Raw genomic sequence first — 22,933 nt, 5'->3', positions numbered from 1 at the left:
CCCTCCCTTCTAACCTCTGTCAGTCTGTTCCATTTATCCATGCCTCTGGTTCTATTTTGGGATCTAATGAACATGCATTATATTCTTTACCCTGAAGCCCTTATATTTCTTATATGCTGCCACTTTGCCACCTTATCTTCATAGCCATCTTAAAGTGCTGTATGCACTTTTGTAGTAAAAAAAAAAAAAAAAAAAAAAAAAATAGATTGATGTCCTAATTGGTTTGGTTCAATGGATAGAGCTTTGGCTTGCAGACTGAAGGATCCCAGGTTTGATTCCAGTCAAGGGCATGTACCTTGGTTGCAGGCACATCCCCAGTAGCAGGTGTGCAGCTGATAGATTGATAGATGTTTCTCTCTCATTGATGTTTTTGGCTCTCTATCCTTCTATCTTTCTCTCTGTAAAAAAAAAAAAAAGTAAAAAAAAAAAAAGTAAAAAAAATAGATTTATGGCAAACAGTAGTATTTTTATCTATCTTTTCCTGCTAGTCTATAAGCAATAAGGAAATAAAGCAAAATGTCTTTATAATGTTGATGGATAAAACCAACATGTTTTTTTTAAAGATTATTGTATGTTGTTCATGTTGTAATTATACTTACAGAAATTGATTTGTTCAACTGATTCTATTATCCAAATCCATAAAACTTTATATGGTTCTATAAATGAAGAGCTCACTAATTCATATATTAAAGTTTTATGGAGCATCTACCAAGTGATGCTGGAGATGAGTTCATAGACTCCTTGGGGATTAAAAAAAAGAAAGAAAGAAAGAAAGAAAGTAATTACTCTATGATAAGTAATACACCAAATTATGGGTGATGGCTGAGGAGCCCATGAACAAAAACTTGACTACGGGCTCATTTGCAAAGGCAGTGATTTCCCTGAACTCCATGAAACCAGTGTTAGTCTTTGGAAGTTGCGAAATGAGAGTGATGATCACTATGCAAAAGTATGTCTGAACTGAATTAACATAACAAGGGGAATGAGGAATTATATGGACCTGCATTTCTACCCCAGATCTGCCACTTTCCAAGTGTGTGACTTTAGGTCACCAAACACCTCTGAATCTGTTTGTAGAAGAACAACCTCCTTGTAGAATGTCTGTGAGTGTCATTTAAAAAATGCATTTAAATTGCATGGCTTGTACAAGATGAAAATGGTGTCTATACTAGTAGTTACTCTGCTGGTCTAAGACATAGGGCACTGGGTCACTATGTTCACATTATTACATTTAATTTTTCCAGGCCTTCATTTTTCCCCTTTCTTTCCCACTCTGACTACAAAAAAGAGTCAAGATTCTGCCAAGAATGTATTGGTTATTACAGATTCTGAGCTCCTTTGGTTACATGTGCTATCATATAGGATTTGTTGGCTACTTAGAAAGTGCTGATGAGTCTAAAGTAAGCCTTAGCTGGTTTTGCTTCTATACTATATAGTTTGGATGTCTTTTATTTTGACTTGTCCATTTACCATGGGTGAATGCTCATTTTCAATAGAAAAATATTATAGTCCTGGTACCAAGATTTAATTCTGTTACCAGGGTTACTGTAGCAGAAGAATAAGTAAAAGCAAATTCTGTATATGGCTCAGCAAGTGATCTATAAGAAAGGAGGAATAGTGAACTCTGAAAAATAACTGAGAACAGAGAATTGGAGCAATAAGCAAAATGCTTTTAAACTTCTGGTTTCTTGTCAGCAAACCAAGGATTTTTTCCCCCCCCAAGTTTCTATAGAAATCATTGCCACAACCTGAGAACTATTAATGAAATTCCCTTTTACTTGGAAGTTATTAATATATTTCCTATAATTGAGGAGGAGGTGAAATAATTTGCTTCAATAAACTCATTAATTCTACAAATATTTACGGAACATTCAATCCTTTCTCACTTCAGTATTAAGTCTCAGGGATAGAAGCCAGAGAGTTTGCCTGTGTGTCTTAGTCAGTTCAGGCTGCTATAACAAAATGACAGAGATTGGGCAGCTTGTAAACCTCAGATATCTATTTCTCACAGTTCTGGAGGCTGGAACTCCCACACCAGGCCAGGATTATGGCTGCATTCTGGTGAGAGCCGTCCTCCAGGTGGCCAACTTTCAGCCTCTTGCTGCATTCTCACCTGACAGGAAGGCACTAATCCCATTCATGAGAGCTCTGCCCTCATGACCTGATCAGTCCCAAAGGGTCCCCACCTCCTAATACCAACATCTCAGGCCTTGGGTTTTCAACACAGGAATTTTCAACAGACACAGTCAGATCAGAGCAACATGGTAGAATGGAAAGTGAATCTTGGAGACGTTCAGATCTAATACCACCCCATTGTATTCCTTGTGTGTATGGCATCATAAAGATTACCTAAGCCCTTCTGAGGTTCATAAGATAGATATATAGTATACAACTGTTTTTTCCCCCAAGATTATTTATAATAATAATGAATGTAAACTAATTATCTTACTATAATAATTGTGAAAACACATTTCTCTTCTGACTACTGAGGTACTAGTTCAGTACAGAGAGTCATCTTAGGAAATTCTTACACAGAGATGTGTTAAGAAATCAAAGAAAAAATTTATCAAGCTTTGCCTCCAGGGTCCGGGTGAGGGAATATTGATAAAGACTTAATTAACACAGGAGATGATAAGAGTTGAATCTTGCAGGATAACTTTTTCTAGGCTAACTTGTGATTGCAGGTCTTACCTTCTAGAAGAAAGCAACAGATAGTTCCATATAGTTAGCATATTGTTCGTGAAGAAGCCGTGGAATTGAGGGTAACTTTGGCACAGTGCCTGGCACACAATGGCTGTCACCTAAACATTGTTCATGGAAAAAGATGTGGAAAAAGATTGAGGTCACATTGTAGGGACTTTGTATTTCATGCAAAGGAGTTTGGTTGGCCAGTGGGCAGGCACCATTGGAAGAAATGCAAAAAAAAAAAAAAGACTGGCAGGCTCTGATTTAAATACTATGAAGATCACTGTGGCAGCATGGATCTGGGACTCTTCAAAAAGTTTCATTTGGGAAATATTGAGGATCTAGTCCTTGTAGTAGTAATGACTCTGGAAAGGACCGACCTGGTGAGTGAATGAGGGTAGTGAAGGAGGGAGGAATCTAGTGTGGCTCTCAGATGGCACTTCCGTGATTTGAGGGTGGATAGCTGGAACTGATAACTAAAATCAGAACTATAGGAAGAGGAACGTGTTTTGAAGAAAAGATGAGTTAGCCAGTTTTAGACATTTTGAGCTTGAGATATCCATGTTGAGGGTTCTAATGGGCACAAAAAAGATATGCTATTTTACTCATTTTTGCAATTTAAAATAATTCACCACCCATTACTGGGGTATTACATAATTTGAACATGCAACAGTCATTTTTCTTTTTCTTTTTTTTTAAAAATATATTTTATTGATTTTTTACAGAGAGGAAGAGAGAGTGGGATAGAGAGTTAGAAACATCGATCAGCTGCCTCTTGCACACCCCCTACTGGGGATGTGCCCACAACCAAGGTACATGCCCTTGACCGGAATCGAACCTGGGACCCTTCAGTCCACAGGCCGACGCTCTATGGCAACAGTTATTTTTCTTGAACTTGATTTTGTTGTAATGAGAGGTACCAAATGTGAAATGCTTGCTAGCATTCCAATCTTTCTTTTTCCTTTCCACTGAGTTTTAAAAGAAAGCATCAGAGTGGGAAGAGATACATTTCTTAAATTCATTGTGATTTTTTTTATTTCTTCAGGCATCTTTGGGCAGAAACTGGAGGAGACTGTCCGTTATGAGAAGAGATATGGGAACCGCCTGGCTCCCATGTTGGTGGAGCAGTGTGTGGACTTCATCCGGCAGCGGGGGCTGAAGGAGGAGGGTCTCTTCCGGCTGCCAGGCCAGGCTAACCTGGTCAAGGAGCTCCAGGATGCCTTTGACTGTGGAGAGAAGCCATCATTTGACAGGTAGCTTTTAAGATTTTATTAACCAGGCTTTACTGGGAAATTCAATCTGAACTGAAAGGATGCAGTGAGCTGAGACATTGTCATTGATGTTGTAATAGTCATTGATGTTAATTACATGGTCACACAATTATGGGTTGTTTTTATTAAGTTGCAGAGTCAAAGATTTGGTGCTTCAGATGTCTTTTCTCTTCTATGCTTTTTTTTTTTACCCCCTAAAAACAGTTGTTTGTTTGTTTTTTTGATATGTTTTTATTGACTTTAGAAAGGCGGGTGAGGGAGAGGGAGAGAGAGAGAAACATCAGTGTGAATGAAACATAGATTGGCTGTCTCCAGTAAGCACCCTGGACCTGGGAGTAAATCCACAACCTGGGAATGTGCCCTGACTGGGAGCTGAAGCAGCAACCTTTTGGTGCGTGGGATGATGTCCAGCCAAATAAGCCACACCGGACAGGGAACCCTTAAGAACATTTTTATTGATTATTTTTCTTTGGTTCTAAATTGAAATTGTATTTAACATAGGAAAAGTGAACTTTTAAAATATATATATATATATATATTTATTGATTTCAGTGAGGATGGAGAGGAAGAGAGAGATAAAAACATCAATGATGAGAGAGAATCATTGATTGGCTGCCTCCTGCACACTCCCTATTAGGGATCAAGCCCGCAAACCAGGCATGTGCTTTGACTGGAATCAAAACTGGGACCCTTCAATCTGCAGGCTGATGCTCTATCCACAGAGCCAAACTAGCTAAGATGGAAAAGTGAACTTTTAAAGTACAAGTCTTCCCTTGTTTGATTTTTAAGTTGTTTACCTAAGCTAAGGGATATTAAAAATATTGATAAGATTAGGATATTGGAAATGTAATTAAAAATAAATATTTGTTATGATAATAGTAAGAAGCATTAGATTTTAAATAGATGCCTCTATCTTAACCCAGAATAAATTTACAAAGAAACAAAAAGTAGAGCATGGTGAAAGTTAGGAAATAATGCAATTTCCAGAGGAGAAAGTATACAGCAAGTTTTAAATTAAACATTGTTATTATTTTGTGAATTACCTCCTTTCTCTAATTTAGTAGAAAAAAGAAATAATTTTATCAATATTATTAATTTAACATTGTGTAGCAAAGATTTTTCCATATTAAAAATTGGAAGTGGGGTTATTTCAATATATTTTAATATATTTTACCTTATATTTTATTTCAATGTATTTTAACTTAGTATTTTATCAATATATTTTCCACTTATGTTAATGTCATGAGATACATTCTTTGATTTGCAAGTGTGAAAGTGACTTTATATTCCTATGATAAGCTATATTTGGTTGTGATATATTTTCCTTGTTATATATTACTATATCTGACTTGCAAATAATATATTAAGGATTTTTGGATCTATATTGACCAAATATTTTTTGTAATGTTTTTGACTAGTTTCGTTACCAGAGGAATTCTGGCCTCAAAATTAGCTGGAAAGTGTCCTCTCTCCTTCTGTTTTCTGAAAAGTTATAAGTTTGTATTATTTGTCCCATAAAACTTTGATCAAATTTATTAATGATATTATCTAGTCTGATGTTATCTTAGATATGGCTCTTCTAACTTTTTCTTGTACCATTTCATTTATATCTGTCATGAAACTTGTCCATTCCATATAACTTTTCAAATTCAATGTCATCTTACTTTTTGTGTAATGTCTGTAGATATCCCCTGTTTTACTTCTGATGTTATCAATTTGTGACTTTTCTTAATCAGTCTCCCTAGTGTGTTATTAATGTACTAGAGGCCCAGTGCACAACATTTGTGCAATGGGGGCGGGTGTCCCTCAGCCAAGCCTGCACCCTCTCCAATCTGGGACCCCTCGGAGGGTGTCTGACTGCCCTCTCACAATCCAGGACTGTTGGCTCTCAATTGCTCACCTGCCTTGCTGCCTGATTGCCCCTAATAACTCCCCTGCCAGCCTGATGAACATCTAACTGCTCCTCTGCCGCCCAGTCTGCCCCAACTGCTCTCCTCTGCCAGCCCAGTTGCCCCTAACTGCCCTCCCCTACAGGCCTGGTGGAGATACACATCCTCTTTCCTGAGGATGTAACATTTGGGTGTAGCTTCAATGGTAAGACCTAAGATACCATGGCAGTACATTGCAGGTAGAAGCGAAAGTACAAAGGCCCTCGAATGGCTAACTCCACTGCGGCTGAAATGCAATGAGTGATGAATAGAGTCCTCAGAGATGAGATTAAAAATGTTGATCCTGTGTAGTCCAATAGTTTAATAAGACACTTATTTTTTATTCTAAGTGAAATGGAAATCTATTGATAGATTTTTAACAAGTAAATGAAGTCATTTTATTTACATGTTTAAAAGGGTCGCTCTGTAAAGAAGAACTAAATAAGAAAAGACTCTCCTTTCATCTTTGTCACCCAGAACTAAAAATACAAGAACTGAGGATAAAATCCAAATATTATAACCAAGAAATACTTCTATTACTCTTATCATTGTGGAAATTGTAAGGGTTTTAGGAGCTCTGGCAAGAAGCCAGGGATGAAAACCAAAATATATACATATTTCTTATCATATCACAATATTATATTTTGACAACCTAAATGTTCTTGTTTTGATAAATAGATTGTCAAGTTTTAGCAGTCATAGGGAGGCAGATATGCAAGTTACCAGATTCTGTTTACTAAATAAAAAGGATTCCAAGATCTATGAACAGTGAGATAAAAAAAGAAGAGAGTAACATATTTGTGTCAAAGTGTAATTGCATACTACACTGGTAGGGAAATAAACAATCTATAACTTCCCAAGGAAAGTGATTATTTTCAGAACCATATTCAAATAGAGTATTTCACATTTTTAGTTACTTGGCTGAGTTTGAAATTTTGCATGACCAAGTTCTAGCTCAGGTTTTTGTTTTCAGAATGTATATTTGCTAGTTCAAGTTAATCTCATCAGTGTGCAAAATCAGAATGATTAAAAAACCAATACTTTAAAAAAACAGACTATTAGAATTTAAAGCAAAGTACAACAGTTTTTTATTGTGAAATATGTTAATGAGCAAGATTAAGTAAATATCTTTCTTCTTTATTTGAATAATGCTTATATCTCATTAAATAGTCAACAGGAGTTAGCTTTCATCTTTATACTTACTATAATTTGAAAAAATAATTCTCACAGGAATTCTGCAATGGTAATCTTTCATTTTAATAGTGAGGATTACTATTATTACAGCACTAATAATAAGGCCTAAAATTGGATTTTTAAAATGAATTTAAAAAATAAGATTATAAAACTATAACATATAACATGTTATTAAAATGTAATTAAATGTTATTAAATCATTTTAAATTATAACATTTTGTATATGATTTATAATCTATATATCTAAAAGCTAAGTGACCAGAACGCCAGAATGACCAGAACAACTGGAATGACCAGTTGCTTTGACTTGCACTGCAGCCCTGATCTGCCCCCCCACCCCCACCCCGATCATGGGCAGGGCTGGCCCGCCAACCTCCCACACCCCCTCCCCTTACTGGCCTGGCCCCAATCAGCCCCAGTTGGGGAACGCTGGCCGGACCACACCCATGCACGAATTCGTATAGAAATATGTAAGAAGGAAAGGTGAATATTTCAAAATTAAACAACCCAGAGAGCTCTTACTATATATAACATAAATAGACATTTATAGACTTGGGCATATAGCTATATATATATATATATATATATATATATATATATATATATATGAATCACAATTTTTACATTTTGCCTTTTCTTGTTAACATATATCATGAACAACTTTTTATACTACTAAGTAGTTTTCAAAACCATGATTCAAGGACGGTGTAATAATTTATCATATTAGTACCTCAATTTGTTTGATTCCCCTTCTGTTGTTTTCAATGTTTAGTACACATCAGACCTATGCTGACAAGCGTTTCTATTGATAAATTAGCCTGTGGTTTTGAAACTATAGAAGCATTTGGAAGATAATATTTTTGTCCTGTGGAAGAAAAAAAAGATAGTAGAGGGGAAAAAAACTTGGAACATACACTATTTGAATTTAGAGAGGTTGTAAGTGCATGGGCCAGCTTTTAATAAACCATGCACTTTCTCTTCTTTAATTATATCAAATGTTATTTTTACGGTTATGAGGTCCAAGTTTAAGACTCATGTATGCATGGCTTACTGTGTTTTACAGTTAGATGACATATTCCCACAGTTTCCTTGACCAAAATGAATTTTGTGAGAAAGGACATTCACATTGACTTTTGTATTTTATCAGTTTATGTCAACTATTTAAAAACAACAGAAAATTTGTTTCTATCCACTCTTTCTTTCATTTCTTCTTTCTATTTAGGAATAAAAAAATTAAAACTCAACATTTTTTTAATTCAGCTTCCCCCCTTTAAGGGGGCACAATAAAAAACAGAATGTGTAAAATCGAATTAGAAGCCAAGTGTTATCTTGTTCCCAGAGCTCTCCACATGGCATCAGCTGTTAAAGAAGATTCATTTTGAAAGAGTTGGGAACATAGAGTCACGAATGGCCTTGTGGGTATCACTCTCACAGCATTAATTGCTCTGCAACAAAATAACTACGTGCTTACAACACAGCGTCCAAGAGCAAGGACAGCAGGCTGGGTGAAGCAAGTGATTTTACACGTTCCGTCTAAGAATCCCCTAAAACAGCTGCTGTCCCAGTACCCCAGCTGCCCTGCCACACACCCAGTCCATTCTGTCCTCCTCAGCATCTCCCTTTTTGTTTATGTTTTGTTTGGGAGACTGAATTAGGGCCACTAAACAAACTGTAAGTCTACAGAAATAAAATGGGGGGTGGGGGGGAATCCAAATCTGAAAATTTAGAAATCAGAAAAGCCAGACACATTGTAGTTTTAATCTCTGGGCAGCAATATAGGATTGAGCATTACTGAGCAGGGTTACCAAAGGTGAATTTGAAAGGGAGGAGCATTACTGACATAGTAGAGATTCTCAAACATTAGTTTACATAAGAAATACATACAAAGATACCTCAAGATTCAAATGCCTAGACCCCATTGCCTAGCGTTCTGATTTTAAAGATTGAAGGATGCCTAGGAATCTGCATTCAAATGAATCCTGAGTTGAGTTTTATATGCCTGGTCTTCAAACCATAACTTGGGAGATATTGGCCAGACTATAGGCTACAGGGATGTGGGGTAAAGGGAAATTGCTCATTTGAAGTGATGTGCCTCTGTTTTCTCATATATGAAATGAGAAAAAGTACCATCAGCCTCATGGCATTATTGGAAGCAACATATTAGTTCTGACTAGGCTAGGTAGGTGTGTGCTACTGTGAAATATAAATTATTTTCTGGGGTATTCAGTTCATGTGTAAAGTACATACATTGCTAGCTTCTAAAATGGGTTGAAATTTTAGAACATACTGGAAAGTACAATACTTTGCTGCACTTTTATATGCCTTGATCCATGTGAGAAAGCAAACACTGAGAGTTTAGTAGCAAACTGTACATTGTAGAGCCTTTGTGTGATGGTGTGAATGAAATATTTAAGGTTAAAGGTAGGGATTGATGGAGGAAGGTGAAAAAAGCAAGTGGTAGCTTAAGGTCATCTGGATAAAAAGTTGAAAAAGCCAAGAACACATTTCTAGCAGTTTGCCTAAGGCAAGCCCTTGTGGGGGACGGAAAGATGATTTTCCTTCTATCCTTCTAAATTGTTTTTACTGGACTAATAACAAATTAACATGAGACAGATAACCTGGAGAAAATGACCAAGTTTATTATGTACATACATGGGAATTCCATAAGACTAAGAAACTGGAGAACACTTTGGGCAATTGAGGCTGATAAGCCATCTGGACTGAGGAGAGGAAGGCAGGAGCCTGGGAAATCAAAGGGAAAATAGGCAATTTACAGGTAGTTAAGAAAGAACAAACATGTGGCAAATTAATTCTTGCATGGCCACCCAGAAACAATGGGACACAGAGGGGAATCTAACAGATTTTCTTGGACTCTCCCTGTCTGCCATAGTTAACTCCTATGTGCTAAGGTGAATATGCTAAGGTTCCCTTCCTGAAGCAGGTTTTTTTGGTTTGAATTCCTTCAGGCAGGTGAGGAGGAGGAAACCACCACCCCACTGCCCTGTCCCCTCTTGCCCCTCCTGCTTGAGTTTATTGGGTTTTGCTTTCAACTTGAAAAACTTGAGATCATCTGCCTGCCAGGGAGGCACATTCTGCTGAGACTCATTCTGGACCCCTACTCAGTGAATGTCTGGGATGGTAAACTGGCTCTCTATTTCCTAAATGATTCTCTGAAGTCAAGAGGCATCAGCCCTCTCAACTCCTGGTTAGCTATGGTCACTCTTAACTTTCCAGTCTTTTGATGCAATTCTTAGCTATTATGGTGGCATGCCAAGACTTGGTAACCATTATCTTAGAGGACTTCTCAAACTTGTCATTCATACAGTACCATCGACTTTGGTCATATCCATATAACAACTGTACCAGGTTTACTGCTATTTTTATTTATATTTATTCACTGTTTTCTTTGTCAATTTTGTTGTAAAAGGAACTTTGTATCATTACTGTTGGTTGCAAACCAGCATCATTTACCATAGACACAAAGTCAACATAGCATAAATGCAGTGACTACAAAGCTTGTTATTAAATGCTAGCTGAACACAGCTGCTTTCCGTAGACTCTGACCCTCGGGGCCCTCTCCATATTTGATGAAAATAAAGACTAGCAAATGGTAATACCACTTTAACACTTCTCTCATTCCCCACTTGAACTTTCTGTTTGATATAATCAGGGGGATTGAAAGGTAATGGGGGAAAAACACTATGTTCCTTCCCTGTGATGTGATGTCACTTAGTGTCCATTTTGTGTGGCACCAGACTTGGAATAGTCCACACACTGGGAAATGCAGTCAGGTTACTCTTCACTCGCTCTGACAGGCCTACTTCCCCCAATGCTTGGCTTCCTGTCTAATTGAAACAATGGATATAATTCTCAAGGGTTCCATGAAACCTCCTTGTAAACATACCAAGGTCTGAAAATTAATGAGCTTTAAGAGAAAGTATATATAAATTTTCTGTAAAAGAATGTTATATCCTTCATTGTTAGTCCCTGAACCAGATCATCAGAATTCTCCAAACTTGTAACAGTTACATGCAATAGGGTCATTTTAGGAACACATTATCTGTATTCATTATATTTACATATATATACATATATACATATATACATATATACACACACACACATACACACACACACACACACACACACACATATATATTGTGTGTGTGTGTATATATATATATATATATATATATATATATATATATATATATGATACCTGATGCACAAAATTCTTGCAAGAGGGAAGGGGGTAGAGGTGTCCCTCAGCCCAGCCTGCACCCTCTCCAATCTGGGACCCTTCGAGGGATGTCCAACTGCTGGTTTAGGCCCGATCCTGGTGGGATCGGGCTGAAACGGGCAGTCCGGACATCCCTCTCACAATCCAGGACTGCTGGCTCCCAACTGTTCACCTACCTGCCTTCTTGATTGCCCCTAACTGCTTCTGCCTGCCAGCCTGATCACCCCCTAACCACTCCCATGCCAGCATGATTGATATCTAACTGCTCCCCTGCCAGCCTGTTTGCCCCCAACTTCTCTCCTCTGCCCGCCTGGTCATCCCTAACTGCCTTCCCCTGCAGGGTTGATTGCCTCCAACTGCCCTTCCTTGCAGGCCTGGTGCCTCCCAACTACCCACCCCTGCTAGCCATCTTGTGGTGGCCATCTTGTGTCCACATGGGGACAGGATCTTTGACCACATGGGGGCAGCTATTGTGTATTAGAGTGATGGTCAATCTGCATATTACTCTTTTATTAGATAGAATAGAGGCCTGATGCATGGGTGGGGGCCAGTTGGTTTGCCCTGAAGGGTGTCCTGGATCAGGGTAGGGGTTCCCTTGGGGTATGGGGCATCCTGGGTGGATGGTTTGCAGTTGGCTATGCCCCCCTCCTGTGGTGGGGGGCAGTTGGCTATGCCCCCCTCCCCCCCAGTGAAGGCTCTGGTATCTGGAATTTATTTACCTTTTACAATTGAAACTTTGTAGCCTGGAGCGAAGCCACGCCTCCTACTTGCTCAGTGGCTGGCAGCCATTTCTGTTTGGATTTGTTTACCTTCCATAATTGAAACTTTATAGCCTTGAGTGGAGGCCTAGGCGGGCAAGAGCAGGTGGAAAGCTTGGTTTCCTCTGTTGCTTGGGAAACCCAAGTCTCCCTCCTGTTCTCTGTGGCTGTAGCCATCTTGGTTGGAGTTAATTTGCATACTCACTCTGACTGGCTGGTGGGCATAGCTACTGGATGTAGCGGAGTGATGGTTAATTTGCATATTACTCTTTTATTAGAAAGGATGAAATATATGAAACTGATTGTTAATTAGTCTTCATTAGCTAGAAAAATTATTTGTGATATTTTGTTTTACTTTGTTTTTTATTTTAAAGTAGAAGTATTAAAGAATGTATATGGGTTTTAAGAACTGTTAGGGAAATTAAAACAATATTTTTAGTGTAATATACCTCCTCAGAGTCAGAACATCAATAATGCTTCTCTAGAAAATTCTGGGCTGCATAATCTGAAACCTCTAGAAAAAAATAAATTGCTGAATGTATTTTGATGGTTACATTTCCTTTGTTTCTCCTGAAACTCCATCTGCAGAATTTAGTGAGGGAAAAACATGTAGGCAGACAGCATAAAATCACAAAGTAACTAAATACAGCTGTAACTTCTCTGTTTTAGCTAAGCCAACTTCATGAACTGTTTGCCAAGATTTTGAAAATCATATGAAACTAAAATTACAACCCATAGCACTTCAAGTCCTGGGTACAATTGAAGCAAGAAAGGGTTATGTGATAAAGTACCAGGCACATATGTTTACTAATGTAAAGACATGAAAATTAGTAGTATTAGTCAGCTTAGGCTGCCATAAAAATGTACCATGGCCCTGGCAAGTGCTGTTAAGTGGCTAAATGTCAGCCTGTGCACCAAAGGGTCTTGGGTTCCATTCCCAGTCAAGGGCACATAACTGAATTGCAGGTTCGATCCTCAATCCAAGATCCCCAGTTCCCCAGTACCCAGCAACCAATGTCATCTCTCTCTCTCTCTCTCTCTCTCTCTCTCTCTCTCTCTCTCTCTCTCTCTTTCTCTCTCTCTCTCTCTTCCTCTCTCCCCTTCCCCTTCTCTCCCTCTCTCTGTTTCTCCCTCTCTCCCTCTCTCTATCTCTCCCTCTCCCCCTCCCTCCCTTCCATTCTCCCTAAAAAGCAATGGAAAAAATACTCAGGTGAGGATAAAGATTAAAAATACCATGGGCTGGGTGGTTTAAACAACAGAGATTAATTTATTTTACAGTTCTAGAGAATGGACTGATGTCAACATGATTGGGTTCTGGTAAAGGTTCTCTTTCTGGCTTATAGATGGCCAATTTCTCACCAGTGTACTCACATAGCCTTTTCTTGTTGTATATGCATGCGGGTAAAAGGGTTAGCGGCAAGCTCTCTAGTGTCTCTTCTTATAAAGGCATAATCCCATCAAACCACCCTCACGACCTCATCCAAATCTAATTACCTCCCCACAGCCCCACCTCCAAATACATCACCTCATCACATCAGAGCCAAGGGTGTTCACACGGGGAATTTGGTAGAGGATAATTCAGTCCATTGCAGGAGTCATCATGCAGTTCCCCACCACAGTCTTTTAACACAGAAGACTTGTTTGGTACAATCAGTAAATCAACGTAGTCCAGGACTCTGCTTGGAGGTAAAAACTGTCTTTTGGTGTTGTATATAATTCAATGGTGACACTTACATAACGGTGTTAAAAAAAAAAAAAAAAAAAAAAAAAAAAAAAAAAAAAAGCCACGACAGTTTAACTTGATTCAACTTTCACTGCCAAAAAGTGTACAGGTTTTGACAGATACAAAAGAAAGTGAGTTTGAACAGAGCCAGGCTTTTCTGGTAGGCATTTGGTTTAGTTTGGAGCTATTCACACCTTTGGATTTGCTTTTCTATGTCTTTGTGAACTCGGCTGACAGAGCGTGTGTTGTTCAAGACACGCTGGTAGCAGTATTCATCTTGGTAGTGCTGCTGACTGATTTCCGTCTCCCTTATCTTCACGGAGTTCTGTGAGCGTGACATTATTTTTTCTTAGTTCCAAGGGAACTTTAGGTTATCTCGCTCTGCGGGTTGCAAATAAGTTCACGATATCTTTAATAACTCTCCATGTGGGTGCATTGGAAATTCACTCTATTCAGTTAAGTCAACGGATTATATTATGTTCTGTGCCTCATATTGGAGAGAAAATTTCCATTTCTCATTTTGAGTCTTAAAGGTTTTAAGATTTTTCCTGTAGTATTATGCTTGTAATTTCTGTGGCATTTGGACTGATCTCTGTGTGTGGGTCTGTTTATCGGAGAAGGAAGGGAGGGTCTAGAGAGGATGAGCAAGGAGGGATTGTTATCAGACTCCTTTATCCCTGCTCAGCTTAGCAAGAGGCCTCTACTGTACATAGATTATTAATAACACAGGTCATTTTCACTAAGTATAAAACTATTTTTTTAAAGTCACAGACCTAGCAGGGACTATAGCTATACTATACAGAAAATGTTAAGAAGCTGAACAAATGAAAAATTGTATGGAAGCATCTTGGTGATGGATTAGAGATATAAAACCAAGAGGGACAAAAAAGATCTCTGCTTCACCTAGTGTGTGGCATGGGCAGTGCACCCCATAAATGTTCGTAAACTATATGGTGAGGCAGTGATTTTTAGAACAATCCCAGAATGACCAAAGGGAGTCTTCCGAGAATATAAAATTAGGTCCATCATAGAAAGTCTCCTGAACCTCCCTTTAAGTGTAATGGAAAGCGCTGCAGAATTCAGAAGTACAAGGACAATATAGGTTGTAAACAAAACCTGTATACTGATCAATAAAGGGGCATATGCTTCCAGCATTTTCTGGCCTGACAGCTCCTTTATTCGGGATCCCCAGGCTTGGCTCTGCCTCTTTGCGACCACTGACTAGAATGTCCATGGTTATTTATCTTAGGTTCTGAAAGCAGATTGTACTGCCAGGTGAATGAAAGAGACCTGAGGTTTGTATAATGATTTTACATTAGCAATAGCTTTGAATCTCTACTAAAAGAGTATTACATTAAAAACCCTCATATATCAGTAATTAGCTAAAAAGAATTTTATATAATGTGCAATTTCCTTTCAAGAACCCCAAAGGGATTTAATAACAGAACCCATTCAATGAACTGCTTTGAAGGCCTGATGCACAAAATGAAGTGCGTAGGTGTGTGCTACTGCTATTGTTATTACTGTTATTGGCTGGGTTAGGGATTTTAATTCTCCATGTACACTAGCTATTGACATAATGCAGTCTCTTGATCTCCCTTTGATGAAGACTGAGATATATTTCTCTGAGGCAAAGAGAATACGTTTTTCTAGGTATATTGGGCAATTAACATACAGTTGCAGATATTCAAATAATAGAGGTGATCTGATAGGTAGGGCTTGTCTTTTCTAATTAATTTTATTCTTTTCATAATTAAAAATATTTTTATCTTAAAATTCTAAATGAATAGACAATATAGGACTCATCTTAATTGGTATTTACCTAATTGGCCAAATATTAAGCAAATATTAATTAGGTTAAGTAAGGCTCTAGCCAGTTTGGCTTAGGGATAGAGTGTCAGCCTGAGGACTCAAGGGTCCCAGGTTCAATTTCTGGTCAGGGCACATGCCTGGGTTGCAGGCTAAATCCCCAGTAGGGGGCATGCAGGAGGCAGCCAGTCAATAATGTTTCCATCTCTCTCTACCTTTCCCTTCCTCTCTGAAATCAATTAAAATATTTTTTAAAAATTAGGCTAAATAATGAGTTATCAGGGAGAGGTGTCAGGCTGGAAAATTCGATGCACAATGTGGTTCTGTTCTTTTGTTTGTTTGTTTTAGAGAAACCCAGACTTCCTATCTTAGTGGGTAGCATTCTGGCAATTGGGGTGGATGCACTGTGAGGCTCTTGAAGTGAATCAGAACCAGCAAATATGTTGACATCTGCTCAGAAGTTATTGTCTTCTTCTATTCAGTGGGAGAGGACAAAGCCAAAAATGAGAATGTAGAAGTCTTTTTCCTATAAAATAACTTAAGCTTAATAAAGCCCCAAAAAGAGTCATAAATTTAAATTGTATCCTTTAAGCAAAAACATTAATAACATTTTCTAATCCAAAAAACAAGAAAATAATTGTAATTTTTCTTCATTATTTCTATTTAAACAGTGTGTGGCTTTATGTATACTAGAAGCTAAAAAGCTAATGTAACATATTACCGTAGGGACGGGATACTATAATCATCCCAGTCCACTTCTCTTACCTTAATTCATAGCTCGAATATTTCTATTCTTGGGAAATTACTGCAGCTTTGGAACTAAGGACATTGCTGGCGGATGAAGAATGATTCTGCAGCCTTTCATCCCTTAGAATTTTCACACCATCTTTATTAATCTAACTTTGCAATTGTGCCATCTAGTGTTCAAATGTCCTCAGTGCTATAGCTTAACTTCATTAGAAGCAAAATAATACAGGAAGTAAAAAGGCTGCAGGTACCAAGAAACCAGCCACTAAGAAGCCCTCAGAAAAAAAAATCCTCTGCAGAAGAAGCTTGTGGCATAAACTTAACTTTGTTTATTCCATAAAGGTCAAATCACTTTGGACAGCTAATTTTGAATAAAAACCTGATCAAAGGCAGTGAGAAAAAATGAAAAAAACAAACAAACAAACAAACAAAAAACAGCAAGTTACCTTAAAAACTGTGCTTGGGGAGAGTAATGAATAGTTCATCATTGACATACTAAAACATATTTTTGTTAAATATACATATTTCTTATTGTCTCATTTATTTCATAAATGTTTTATATATTCTATGTGGTCATACAAATTATATATTGTATATATTGAAATTATACTTATTTTATATTTTATTTTTATATTTTTCTCTGTACCTACCTATAACTTAACAAAATTGTCATTGACTTTGAACACAACCTAACCCGGTCATAAATTGGGTTGGGTTAGAGTGTGGTGTGGATTCGAGTGGAATCAAAAGATGAAAATAGTTTATTTTAATACTTGATTGAACTGCCCGTCCTATCAGTTTGTGATTTTGTTACTACTGAGGACTGCACCCTCGGGGGGGGGGGGGTGGTCAGGTGATTTACAACACAACACAACACAACACAACACAAGAAACACAGAAGGGCTTGGATATGCATGAAGTAGAGTGGTTTGCTAGGGGGGAAAATAGTGTCTTTCGTGTCTTACCATTAAGATTATTTTAGGTCTATCTTTAAAAGAAATTGGGGAAAAGTATTTTTATGAATTAATGAGTTTGGTCACAATTTTCAAGACATCTGGAAGACATGATTTTTATTTTCTTTACAAGCCTCTGAGATGACTTCTATATTGTCTATCAGTTGAGAATTTTAAGAGAAAAAGGAGTTAATTATGGAAAGAATAAAATTAGTTAATACAGGCCCTATCAGGTCACCTTTATTATTTTAATATCTGCAAAATGATTGACAGAATGCCTCCTTTGACTCACTTCAATGTGAAAATGGAAAACCTCCACTCTTGCCCTAATTCTGAGGGAGGTGAAGTCCATGGTCCAGTCCCACTATGAGATCTGGTCTCCCTGGCCTTCGTCAGCTCCTCAAGGACAGGACGCTTCCTCTCCCCTAGGTCTCTGTTTATCTGATTTGCATTAATCAGGAAGGTCTCCATCTATTCTTCAGCTTTCATGTAGTTAATGCTTACACACGCACACTTCAGATCTTGGCCCAAAATCATTTCCTCAGAGAAACAGCCTCTACATTAGTCCTCTGTTGATAGCATCTGATACTTTTCCTTATTACACCTTGTGATTATGAACTTTTATTATCTGCTAAATATCTGCTGCCCACCCCCACTCACCTCAAGTTATAAGTTATAAACAAGCTAGAATAATACATTCCTTTAACTCATTGGGGTCCTAGCCACTGTGTTTTCTGTAACATCTAATACATATTAGCTCTGTGGGAAATGCCTGATGAAATCAACCTGAGTCCCAAACTGAGAGGCGAAATGCCCATTGTCTCAGCCCACTTACTTTGGTGAAGTCAGTGCTGCTTTCATGTGCTCTTGGGCCAACAGAGTAGTCACAGAGGCAGGAAATCTCAGTGCCTCTGTTCCAGTTTGTCCAGGTATATCCCTCTGGCGAGTTGTCACTTTCCTTCAGCAAGGTCTGGGAGTGGGTGTATGTCCTCATTACTGACAAAAATCCCTGACCCCGTTCACTACCACTCTTCCCACTTCCTGGGAATCAACTGACCTTTTTACCCCCTGCTCACCATCACTCCTTCGCATTTTCCTGTCCCTCTGCCCCCAGATAAAAAAAAACAAAAAAACAAAAACAAAACTACAGAAAAAGACAACCTCTCTTCTTTCTGTCTTTGATGTCAGCCATCTTCATGGATTAACTGGAAACAGGGAAATACAGAAAACAAAATATAAAATAACATCTCAGTAAATTATCTTGCCACTCTAATATTTAGCAGAGAATAAACATTTCTTTTCATGTTAGTTATCATTGTTTATTTTTGTAGCACTTTCCTTTTCTTTCTAGAAGCATTCCCAACTATCTTAGAATATTAGACAAGCAATCATGCTGATATTCAATCATTTTCAAAATGGGCTCTGCTTAAAAGCTGCAGCATATCATGGCAAGCCTTGGGTAACTATAACCAATCACCAGTGTCTTTTCAGGAATGAGAGATATTTTAAGAAATAAAGTTAAGATTCAGAAGTAATTAATTTTGACATTAAATTCACAGATATACAGATTTGGTATTTTTTGTAAATTGTGTTCTATTTTATTTAAAGTCTGGTATAGACTCATTGTTTTCAAAAGTTAACACTTTTGCTTAACATCAAATACACACAAAAGCAAAATGCTTAACTTTCAAATATTTTCAAACCACACAAAATCGCAAGTGTCCTTCTATGTATGTTCCTTTCCTTCCCACCTGTGGTAGCATCTAGTAGGTATCGTCACATAGCTATGTATTTCTTGAAAGCTGGATTGACTGATTTAATTGCAAATTCATATATTATATAATTCTCACACACACACACACACACACACACATCTATATATTGTATATAAAAGCCAAAGTGATTGTTATGAACAATAAACTAAACAACTGGTTGACCAGTCACTATGATGCACACTGACCAACAGGGAACAGATGCTCAATGTAGGATCTGCCCCCTGGTGGTCAGTAAACTCCCACAGCCAACCTCCTTCAGCTGGCCAACCTCCCGCAGTCCCTCCCCCTGGACTGGGCGAGACGCCCCAATTGGTCCTGATTGCTGGCCAGGCTGAGGGACCCTACCGGTGCTCTGGGCTTCTAGTGCGTGTGTGTGTGTGTGTGTGTGTGTGTGTGTGTGTGTGTGTGTGTGTGTGTATATATATATATATATATATATATATATATATATATATATATATATATATATATATATAAAATACTATAAGGTTCAGTCCAAAAACGATCTTCACACTTCTCTCTTCACAGCAACACGGATGTGCACACAGTGGCGTCACTTCTCAAATTGTATCTCCGAGAACTTCCAGAACCAGTGATTCCTTACGCGAAGTATGAAGATTTTCTGTCATGTGCGAAACTGCTCAGCAAGGAAGAGGAAGCTGTAAGTATCTGCATTTATTTTTACTGCAGGCTTTCGTTTGAGGATCCTTTGTCTTTATAATCTTTCCTTTGCCCTATCCTTGAATTATGTCCCACTATTCTGTGTATTGACATCATACACATTTAGACTTGGCACACACATTTCAGGTTCCATTTTTAAACTCTTCTCTATCAAAAAGAAAAATATGACTGAATAAATGAAATTAGCCCTCCTTGCCGCTATGCTCCCCTAAAAGGTTAATTGTGGTGCCACATAGTCTATGAACAAAGTGGATAACTTACTTCATGTTCTCTTTTTCATGCTGTGCCTCTTAAATCACCTCAAACAATGACTCCTAAGAAATCCTACCTACTGCCTGTTTTTGTGAAAACAGCTTTATTGAGATACAATTCAGATACTATATAGTCACCCATTTGAAGTGAACAATTCAGTATTTTTTATTATATTCTCAGCGTTCTGTTCCTGTCACCAAAATCTAATTATAGAATATTAGCACATTTTATCACCCCATAAACTTCATATCTGTTCCCCATCTTTTCCAAAGTCTTGGCAACTACTAATCAACTTTCTATCTCTATAAATTTGCCTATGTTGGACATTTCATATAAATGACATCATTCAATATGTTGTCTTTTGTAACTGGTTTCTTTCACTGTTTTCAAGGTTCATCTACATTGTACTGTGTATTGGTATTTTATTTCCAAATAATATCCCATTATTTATTTAATTATCAGTTGCAAGACACATGTTTCCACTGATCAGCTATTATTAATGATGCTACTATAAACATGTATTCTCATTTCTCTTGGGTATATATATCTTGGAGGTAGAATTGTTGGGTCATATGTGACACTGTTTTCTGAAGAGGCTCCATCATGATGTAATTACCAATGTGTGCAGGTCCCAATTTCTCTTTTGCCAACACTTGTTCTCTCTCTTTTTTATCATAGCCATTCTAATGTGTGTAAAGTAGTATATCATTGAGGTATGAGTTGCATTTCCCTCATGGTTAATGATTTTAAATATCTTCTCATGTGCTTATTGATTATGGGTACATTTTTTTTGAGAAACGTCATAGGCACATCATTTCCCCATTTTATTTCAGTTATTTATCTTATTATTAAGTTGTAAAAGTTCTTTATATAATTTAGATACATGTTCCTTATTAAGTCTGTGATTTGAAAATATTTTCTCCCATTCTATGATTTGTCTCTTCATTTTCTTGATTGGTATCCTTTGAAGAACAAAAATTTTTAATGTTGATAAAGCCTAATTTATCCATTTTTCTTTTTTGTCACTTGTGCTTTTATTTGCATACCTAAGAAGGTGTTGTTTAACATAGGTCACAAAGATTTACTCCCATTTTTTTAAAGCTCTTTATAACTTTCGCTCTCACATTTAAGATGTATGCTCCACTCTCAGTTAATTAGTGTTGATGGTGTGAGGGAAGGGTCCAGTATCATTCTTTGGCATGGGCACATCCAGTTGTCTCACCACCATTTGTTGAAGAGACTATCCCTTTTTTCCTATTGGATTTTCTTGGCAAGCTTGTCAAAATTGCGGCCTGTGTGTTATTTAATGTTGTCTGTGGTTGCTTTTGCACTAAAACAGAAGAGTGGAATAGTTGAGACAGAGACCATATGCCCCAGAAAGCTTAAATACTTACTGTCTGGCCCATTACAGGGAAAAGAACAAATCAGATTACATCATCCAATAGCTTTTCGGGGACCATTTATATTTCAGTGGAAGTTCTACAATGAGAAGAAACAAAGCATTTAATCCCTTTGTGAAATTTCCAGAAAGATCAGGCTTTCCAGCCCTGATCCCACCCCAAACGAAGTGTCCTAGACATGACCAATTTTGAGAGACTTATTTGTCTATTGATATGTGTTTCTCTATGTTTGGAGCATGCTTAAAATGGGAAGGATTCTCAGTACATCAATACTACTTTTTATCCCCAATAACCTTTGTATAATTAAGGCTACCTCCCATTTTCAGGCAAGTGTGAACAAATGCTTAAAATGTTAACAGGGCTTCGCTTAAATCTATTTCTCCACAATAAGTACTTATGGAATATTTGAAATCCTTTCACATCCTTGAAAATATTTCTAACATTCTCTCTGTAATGGTAGCAAGTTTTTAGGACAGGACCCTACAGTGATAATATGTGAAATTAATTTAAAACAACAACAAACAACACTGGATGTCTCCTTTTCCCTTTGGCTTTAACTCCAAGACCAATACTTAGAAAGGTAATATTTATTCTCTTTTTTCTTTATATTCAGGGCGTTAAGGAATTAGCAAAGCAAGTGAAGAGTTTGCCAGTGGTCAATTATAATCTCCTCAAGTACATTTGCAGGTAAGAATTGTCCTAAACAAAACCAGACTATATTTAGCCTGATACTAAATTATGTTTGACAGTGAATGAAATCATTTTACTGCTTTGAGCTAGGATGTAGCTCCTTGTAAAAATAAGAGGTTTGACAAAGTGATGTCAAAGGTTCTCTGAGCACTAAGAGTGGATGATTCTGTAATTTGTTATTTCTGAAGTCTCTCTGAGCTCCACATATTAAAGCTATGGTTGCTTTGAATTTTAATCAAAGTTGTTTGTACAGATATCTTGTTCTATTGTTCAAGAGAAGAAACATGCTCCTTGGCATGACAAAGGTTTGCCTGAGAGGCCAGATTCTACCACTGACTACTTTCTTATCTTTATGCAATTTCTTACTCTCTTTGAATCTAAGAGTCCTAATCAATAAAATGGTAGTAACAACACACATCTCACACATTTGTTTTAAAAATTAAATTATATTTTAACTAATTAGTGTATATATAATAAGTGCTCACTGCATTTTATTTCCTTTCAATTCCTCTCCCACCTCAGACTCATTGAAAAGACATTTGTAATTCAATTGTTAGAAAAATAGCTGTGCCTGGCAATGCACTCTCTCAGCGACCATACTTAACTTAGAGCCTGGGATGAGAGGCACCATGTCCGTGCTCCTGTTTAAAAAAGCCAAACATAAAATCAAAACATATTAAATTTAAATAAAGAAATTGATGATTGACACAAATGCAGAGTCTCTTAAATGATCACTACTGTACTGGATAATAAAAAGCTTAAATTCTCTTTTAAGTAAAACTGGGAAAGGCTTTGAAAACTGTATGGCAAGTCTTTACCTTCACAAT

At 37.4% G+C, this 22,933-nt stretch overlaps 1 protein-coding gene across 4 annotated transcripts in view; it reads left to right on the top strand.

The window, feature by feature from the left end:
- ARHGAP24 (Rho GTPase activating protein 24) overlaps positions 1-22,933 on the top strand; it is a 430,260-nt gene that overhangs the window by 389,900 nt on the left and 17,427 nt on the right. For all 4 annotated transcript variants that reach the window (XM_084881950.1, XM_084881952.1, XM_084881951.1 and 1 more), the window contains 3 exons: positions 3,731-3,938; positions 19,612-19,744; positions 22,030-22,103. In XM_084881950.1, the coding sequence (XP_084738076.1) occupies positions 3,731-3,938; positions 19,612-19,744; positions 22,030-22,103 (415 nt within the window). The remainder of the gene's footprint in view (positions 1-3,730; positions 3,939-19,611; positions 19,745-22,029; positions 22,104-22,933) is intronic.

This window comes from Pipistrellus hanaki, assembly GCF_964339955.1.
Source record: "Pipistrellus hanaki genome assembly, chromosome: 1".
Taxonomy (NCBI): domain Eukaryota; kingdom Metazoa; phylum Chordata; class Mammalia; order Chiroptera; family Vespertilionidae; genus Pipistrellus; species Pipistrellus hanaki.
The sequence above is the reverse complement of the archived record's forward strand: the minus strand, read 5'-3'. Positions and strand labels throughout refer to the sequence as shown.